Source organism: Zerene cesonia, chromosome 4 (assembly GCF_012273895.1).
Source record: "Zerene cesonia ecotype Mississippi chromosome 4, Zerene_cesonia_1.1, whole genome shotgun sequence".
NCBI classification, from domain to species: Eukaryota; Metazoa; Arthropoda; class Insecta; order Lepidoptera; family Pieridae; genus Zerene; species Zerene cesonia.
Window position 1 is genome coordinate 5,571,235 of NC_052105.1, and position 7,890 is coordinate 5,579,124.

The 7,890-nt window shown below is 32.6% G+C and overlaps 1 protein-coding gene and 2 non-coding genes across 3 annotated transcripts in view; all 3 read right to left on the reverse strand.

Annotated features, from left to right (window-relative positions):
- Nucleotides 1-7,837, reverse strand: part of LOC119839800 — a 10,651-nt gene extending 2,814 nt beyond the window's left edge. The window contains exons 1-16 of the mRNA XM_038366240.1: nucleotides 7,701-7,837; nucleotides 7,472-7,619; nucleotides 6,986-7,118; nucleotides 6,573-6,683; nucleotides 6,266-6,365; nucleotides 6,005-6,153; nucleotides 5,624-5,703; nucleotides 5,222-5,373; nucleotides 4,654-4,862; nucleotides 4,186-4,349; nucleotides 3,581-3,802; nucleotides 3,162-3,220; nucleotides 2,814-2,923; nucleotides 2,157-2,339; nucleotides 1,524-1,700; nucleotides 263-373 (exon numbers count right to left, since the gene is read on the reverse strand). Coding sequence (XP_038222168.1) covers nucleotides 263-373; nucleotides 1,524-1,700; nucleotides 2,157-2,339; nucleotides 2,814-2,923; nucleotides 3,162-3,220; nucleotides 3,581-3,802; nucleotides 4,186-4,349; nucleotides 4,654-4,862; nucleotides 5,222-5,373; nucleotides 5,624-5,703; nucleotides 6,005-6,153; nucleotides 6,266-6,365; nucleotides 6,573-6,683; nucleotides 6,986-7,118; nucleotides 7,472-7,619; nucleotides 7,701-7,752 — 2,160 coding nt within the window. The 5' untranslated portion in view covers nucleotides 7,753-7,837. The remainder of the gene's footprint in view (nucleotides 1-262; nucleotides 374-1,523; nucleotides 1,701-2,156; nucleotides 2,340-2,813; nucleotides 2,924-3,161; nucleotides 3,221-3,580; nucleotides 3,803-4,185; nucleotides 4,350-4,653; nucleotides 4,863-5,221; nucleotides 5,374-5,623; nucleotides 5,704-6,004; nucleotides 6,154-6,265; nucleotides 6,366-6,572; nucleotides 6,684-6,985; nucleotides 7,119-7,471; nucleotides 7,620-7,700) is intronic.
- Nucleotides 725-843, reverse strand: LOC119839832. Its single transcript, XR_005288291.1, has one exon. It is a non-coding gene; the product is annotated as a 5S ribosomal RNA (ribosomal RNA).
- Nucleotides 1,155-1,273, reverse strand: LOC119839815. Its single transcript, XR_005288276.1, has one exon. It is a non-coding gene; the product is annotated as a 5S ribosomal RNA (ribosomal RNA).
- Nucleotides 7,838-7,890: the final 53 nt, after the last annotated feature.

Below are 7,890 nucleotides of genomic sequence, written 5' to 3' on the forward strand. Positions count from 1 at the left end.
ATTCTACCGAGAAAAAGACGTTGTCACGTAAAATCTTCGCCCGTAAAACCGACTTTATAGGCAACCATTTTTTTTTTAATATTCGTGAAATTAATAGAAACGAGAATTGAATAGAATAATAAAAATCGGATTCAATCAATAATAAAATATATTGGTATGCTGTAGCTTCTTATAAAAAATGTTTTCAAATTTTAACTGTTGTATTTTAACGCGCCTGGAAAAATTTTTTTCCCTTTATATCTTTAAAACTTTTAGATTATTAATTAGTTAGCATATATTTACTTACCAACTCCTGAATTAGACTGGCAGTTTGATCTTTCGTTAATCCGGAGCATCTACTTTCAGCATCCTTTTCAACATTTTTCAAATCCATCTAAAAAAAAATGCAATAAAACTGTGAATACAAGTGAAAGACACATCGGTCACCTTTGCTATTTATTTTAACATTGAAGCAGAGAACATGTTATGTGCCGTTATGACTTATATTAATAATATTTACTGGTTGGTTTTTATTGTTGTATATACTACGCATAGTAGTAGCCAGATCTTATTTAGTAATCTTTATTTTGAAATTATAAATATAATAGGAAAAAAAATGCAAGAAAATAAAATGAGGGTGAACCGATTGAATTCAAACAATGTTTTAAAGGGTCAATATTTAGAAAATTTTTAAATGAATACATATAACTTATTTCGTTTAAAAAATTAAGGAAGCATCAAAAAAAGCCAACATCACGCGGTGTTCCCAGGCGGTCACCCATCCAAGTACTGACCGCGCCCGACGTTACTTAACTTCGGTGATCGGACGAGAACCCGTGTATTCAACGTGGTATGGACGTTGGCGACAGTACAAATAAAATTAATGAATGGAATACGTACGGTATTTAGATAAATGTTATCACATACCATTAATAGATGGCTGTCTGTGCGTTTACTTAGTTTAATATTAGAATGAACGTATAGATGACGTTGAAATAAAACTATTGCGCGATGTCTGATAGCTATGACCATGTAACTTCATATGTATTTTAGATTCAAAAGTATAAAATCCTCGCAATATTATTATCATAAAAAAATAGGTAAATAGAGAACCTCACACCGTCTGAATATAGAAGTTGATCATAATGAAAAATAAACAAAAAATAATAACAAAAAGCCAACATCACGCGGTGTTCCCAGGCGGTCACCCATCCAAGTACTGACCGCGCCCGACGTTGCTTAACTTCGGTGATCGGACGAGAACCGGTGTATTCAACGTGGTATGGACGTTGGCGGACAGTAGTTGAAAATTATAGACCAGAAAAGAAAACATTTAAAAAAAGATCCGATTCATAGGATATATTTATAGGTAAGACAACAAAAAATTGTCTTTCCTCTTTATGGACTATGAAGGTCGAAGAACCTTAGAAGAAGTCTTGTTTAGAAAAAAATATTTAAGTTATACTAAATTAAGCACACAGACTAACTATACAATATTTTGTCTGATAAAATAAATACATAAGATTCATAGAACCGTTACTCACTTTAAGTCCATCAATTATGTTCTCCATTTTCTGAATCTTTAATTGCAGGTCTTCTATAGTGCGGTCCTTCACCTTCAGCTGGTGATTCATGTCGTCCTCCATCTTCTGCGACGCTTCCCTTAAATCTTTGTATTTCGCCGTGTAATGTTCTTCTAGAGCTTTCTTTGCTTCTAGTAACTGAAAGAATGATAGAATCATCAGTGAGGTCGACATTCTTACACAACTAGCTAGCTTTCCGCCCGTGGATTTCACTGCGTGGACGAAGGAAGTTCCAGATAAAGAGTAGCACATGCCACTCTCTAGCCTCCCAACCTTCCTAGATGCAACTATATCACATTAATCACTCCAGTCGGTTAAAAAACAGGAAGTTATTGAGTACACCACAAAAAAAAAAAACGAAAAATTGAGGAAAAAGAAAAACAAACAACCCATAATGTTAACAAAATAAATGTTGTTCTACGTATGTTCGGATTTATGGCTAGAAGTATCTTAGTCGTTTATACGATAAAGAATAACAATTATACGGGTTAACTGAACAATCGAATATCATGTAGGTACCTGCTGTACTGTAATTCAAAATTGATACCTTTGTCTTTGGGAAGGTCAGTTAAAAAAAAAATGTTTAGGTCCCACCTTCCTCTCCCGCTGCGCGTTCCTGTGGCCGCGCAGGGCGAAGTCCCCGGTGGCGCGGCTGAGGTCGGCCGCGAGCTGGCGGCACTGCTCCACGCCGCGCGCCAGCCGGCCCTCCAGCTCCGCGCGGCGCTTCGCCCACTCGCCCGCCAGCAGCTCCAGGTGGTAGTCCTCCTTGCGTTTCAGCTGAAGGGAAATTACATACAAAAATTGAGGTATGAGATTAAAACAATAACAAATATAAGTAATACTCCCATAGTCTCTCATAGAAATTTCGACACAACACACACACATATTTAAAGAAGTAAATGCGGTTTTTAAAACTAATTCCTTTTGGGCTAACTTGGGATAACTGGTACAATGGCAAAGATACGCGTTCAGTTCATAATGGATTGAGCAGTGATGACATTGCAAGTACATAAAAATTTGTTAATTTATAGTTAACTAGCCGAAACCCGCGACGTACCTCGCGTGGTATCCGGATAAAAAAACTATGTGCTAATCCAATATAATAATCTCTATGCTAAATTTCATACAGATACGATAAGCTATTTTCGTGTAAAAGAGTAACATACATACAATATACATACAGCAACTTTCCTTTGCAAAAATACATCTAAAATAATGTTAAAATCAAGTTTTAATAAAATAAGTACAAACCTGTATTTTAAACAGTTTCTGCTGTTGTTCTTTCCAGTCTTCGAGCTCATCCACATACTTCTGCATTATCGTATCGCGATCCGCCGCCGTCATTACTTTGTTCACGGCATCTGAATAATATATTATGAATAGTTATTTCATGGCTATAATATTTTTTTATGTACTTATATGTAATAAATTATATTTTCTTATAAGGTGCATAACACATGGATTTTTTATAATAATTTAGACCCACTGGGTAAGAAAATACAAATAAATGTAAATATGTCATCGTTTTAAAAAAATAAACATGTAAAAAATAAAAAAATAATAATAAAAAAATGAAGAATTAGAACAGAATAAACAAACCTCTTACATTGGCCGTAAAACATGTGTCACTTTTTGTGGCCTCCAACTTTACCGGTTCTCTGAAATTATAAAAAGAAAAAGATTTGCGACGTGAAAATAGGCAAACATACAAACAAACTAAGATGCACCTATTAATAAGGATAATAAGTTTGCTTTCAATAGAAAAAAAAATACATGATTTTAATTGTTTCATTTGTGTTGTTTCAACTTTTTTGTAATTCAGAGTTGCCATCGCATAGAAATCTTGAATACAAAATATGCAAAAGAAATGTTGACCACAAAATATGCCTGAATCTTATTCATCTTATTCATCACCGATTGAACTACTCAATCACATGTCCCTTTGCTTTGTGTAATGATTTAATATTTTTTGCAATATTCCAAAAATAATAAAAAAAATATTAAGAAAACAACTTTACCGTTCAATTAAATCTTCCAAATTATTGTCCTCTTTCTCAGTATCTCCCACTAGCTCGTTTTTCTCTTCCTGAACGTCATCACACTGAATTTGCATATCTGAAGTAGTTTTATGTGTTGCCAGTAATTTCTCTTGGCTAGAAGCAAAAGTATCGCACATCTTCTTTATAAGTTCGGCTATTTCGTTTGTAGGCAACATCGCTTCGCCCGATGCGTTTGTATACCTGTAATTTTACGTAAATCTATAGGCATATCTTAAATGTGATAAATTGGGATTCAGGAATAATATTTAGTGGTTTTATTTATATTTATCTAACATAGTATTTCTTTTTTCTCATATTTAAGTTATTTTATCAATTATGTTAATATGTAATGTCCTTTTTTTATAATTCCTATTCTGTCGCACTTGGTATTGGTTGCTTCGAATAAATTGTTAATTTTATAAAGTAATAAAATCTTTTGCGTTTTATATTTACGAGTGTATGATTTTAATTCATTGTGTGTGGAATAAATATATAAAAAACTAAAGTATTATTATGTCTGTTATTAACAATTATATTCTCTATAAGCATAATTAGAAAAAAATAATCCGCAGCTAGTTAATCACCTAGCAGTGTTAGAAGGCGCCACCCCCCGGTAACCCCCCAAGCCCCCTAGATCGGTGCAGCTGCCAGCTCGGCCCTGGATGAGGATGTCTTCAGAGTCCACCACCACCTGCTGTTCTGGATCCACTTTTAACTGGGTCGCACTGCGTGCTGTTAGGAGTGGCTTCTGAAAACAGTTTAATTGGTTTTAATAAGATTTCATTACAGGGAACACACATTAAGTATTTATTAATTAAAAAACATTAATATCAAGATTACATGTTTGAATAGCACATCTCTATAACTAAAGAGCATTGTGCTAATTATATTATGAAATCTATTTGCATATGGTAGTCGATTTGAGCCCCTAAAGACAATTTTTTTTTTGGTAGGGGACAGAAGGCTAATTTCTAAATATAAAGAAAAATCAAACAGTGGAACATATATATAATTTTCCCCCTAACGTTATACGTTATTTCACTTATTCATACCTGTGAATTTTTTTTAACTCCAAGATATTTCAAGCTCAGCTCCACATCCATATAGGGACGTCTAGAACCTTCTCTGATGACGTCATCGCACCGCAATATAAAGCAGCGCTCGTGCACTGTTAGCGATTTGTCATTTTGGCAGAAGTTGGTAATGAAAAGTTCGATGTCATCAGTTGGTATCAGTTTTCGGAGATCCATACTGCATATACCTTCAGATAATACATTTCATTGGCATGGAATCTCTAATTGTTATTTATTACCACAGACGAAATATTTAACTAATAAAAACAATATTTAATTGCTTCTTCAAAATGATCATAGGTACCAGGATTACAAGATAGCTGAAAGCTCTTTTCTTCAATCTTTTTCAAACTATATAAGAGTGCTATATGCGTGAGAGAGAGATAGGATATGGCGACCTCTTTCTCATTCTAAGCTAAGGAACCAATAAAACCTTTGGTTTCAACTTCTTAAAGTATAGTCCTAGACATAATGTTTTTTTTTTTTATATTTTGTAATTTATAAAATTTTGTTTAGATAATGACATAAGTGTATAAACAATACATACCAACATCTTTTTCACCCACACACACTCTAGTGACGAGATGTGGGCACTCTGCAAAATACCTGCCAAGTGTGGACAGGTCAGTTTGCAAACGCAGTGATGTGCGTTGGTTGAACTGCGCTCTACTAGTATTGCCCATTGTTGTTGCACTCACTCTGAAATTAAGAGAGTAATAAATAATTTTCCGATCACATGTACTGTGTGTTTTCTGATTCTGTATGTAATCCTAATTGTTAATATCTTATGATTTCTTCGTTAAATGAGTAGTTAATAGCACATTTATAGGTCTACTAGATAAATAAATTATTTCACCCTCAATATAAGATAACATATATAAACTTAATATTCCAAATGTAGTGATTAAATATAAATTTGGAAAAAAATATGTTCTTTTTTTACACTTACCTGTCTGTCATTATATTATGTGTAAACACTGTGTAGGTCACATACGAAAATGCTGTCTCCTTTAATGTTGATGGCAACAACTGAAACATAATTATAAAAGAAATTAAATTTTGAATTTTTATTCAGTTACATTCACTCCAATCTTATGAGCAATAAAAACTCTTACTGTTTGTCAGCCTCTTCTCCCCTAAACCAACAAACCGATTCAGATGTGATTAAGTACAGAATTAGTTCAAGAACTAAGAAAGTACATAGAAACTATGCACATAAAAACCCAGGATGTTTGTCTTTTCCTTCAACTAGGGGGTCGAAGATATGGCCAGTAAACTAGTATAAAATAAATAAAAGTGCATGTGTAGCTGTAAAGTAAAACATACACACCAAGTCTAGATTCTCCACAGATCCAATAACCAGACTTAACAAGAACAAATGGTTCCCATCACCAATCTGTATAAGCCCTTCCTCACAAATTAACTTAGGTTGTAGATCTATTGAAGAAGCAACTCTCTTGCTTTCCGCTATGTATTCCTCTAGAATAAAATAAAAAGTAGTAAAAACACTATTATAAATATAAAAACAATGTGATTATATTGAGAGTATTAAATTACGAAGATAATATTTAAACAATGAGAATAAACATACCAACTTTTAACAAAATTGATTTAGATGCAGGTGGATTTTTTTCTTGCCTGCTGGATGGATTCACTATTTCATTGCTGTGAAACATCCTTAGTTCATTCCTCTGTAACAGGTAAAATACAATTTTTCATTTATATATGATAGTAAAAAATCTCTAAAGTGCCTTCAATATAAAGAAATATCCATATGGGAGATCTTAAGTCCCCTAAAATAGAAAATGATGTTTTTTAACAAAGATATTCACACAAATTAAAAATATATATTTTTTTTAAATATAAAATAGCTCTTTTAAACAAACTGCAAAACTCACAGGAGTGGGTGTGCTGACCCTATCTTCAATAGTAAGACTCATCAACAGTTGTGGGTGGCAACACTTTCCCTCTGATTTCACACCTAGCAATTTATGCCATGAATGTTTTACCTGAAAGTTTTATTTACATCCTTAGATTAAAAATTCTTGTCTCACTTATAAAATACATAAGACATAATCATCTTCTCTTTTTATGTTACCTTTGGAAAATTAATAAAGTATTATACTGTTTAATAAATGAAATAAAGTGAATAAAATATTTATGTACAATGTATCCACTATTTTAAAATTATAGTTATAGTAAATAATTTCTCCAAACAAAGTTTACTTTGTAGGCGTTCAGTGCAAGAAGACAAGACAACATCTATTGTGGTAATTTTAATAGGCAATCAATCCGCATTACAAATACTCACATCCACAAATTTATTAGCAGGGCAAGGTTGAGCTCCAAGCAGGCTGAGAAGTAGGTAACCAACTTTATCTTTTCTGCCTTGAGAGCCAGTAGTATACACCTCAACTTTAACTGGTACATTTTGTACTCTTAAACTGTAAACAAATTTAAATAAACTAGACATGTTTTTAAAAACTCCAAGATGTTTATGAATAAACAAAACAGATGCAGAACAATTAAAGATCAATCTCATAGATTAATTTGTATATAAATAGGAAACATTTATTAAGTTCAGTGTGGAATTATTTAATAAATAATTATATTTAATATTATTATAATGGAAAGATTTTGTTTGTTAACTACACATTCATATGTAATGAATTCTAGGATAAAAAATAAAAGGTTCTGCAGAATACAAAGCAGTTAAATATGCAATGATAACAATTTTAATGAAATCTCTTAAAATGTGCGTCACATTACCGTGCTTTCTGGAAAATATAAAATTTACCTTCGAAATCTTCTTTTATCAGCTTCCCAAACTAGTTCCGCATCGAAGACTGGTGCGTGACTGGGCACCGTTGGATCAGTTTCCAGCATGTATCCATTTAGGGAACCACTTACAATAAAGGGCGATCGTAAAAAACCAAACCCAAGTCCTGTTAAAGACATAAATAAAAGTTTTTTTAAAACGTACTCATAAACATTAACCAAATCAAAGTCTCACACATATTAATTACCCTCTTTTACATGCAGAACAATTTGTATGATAGGTCCTCTCAATTCATCCATTTATAATAATAAAAATTACTGCAAATTATATAAAATTATAGATTTTATACACAATGTAAACAAACGCTTCGAAATTTGAATTTATATTATGTCAACTACATGTCAACTTAGATCTGAACTGTCAGTTGGTAATTTATA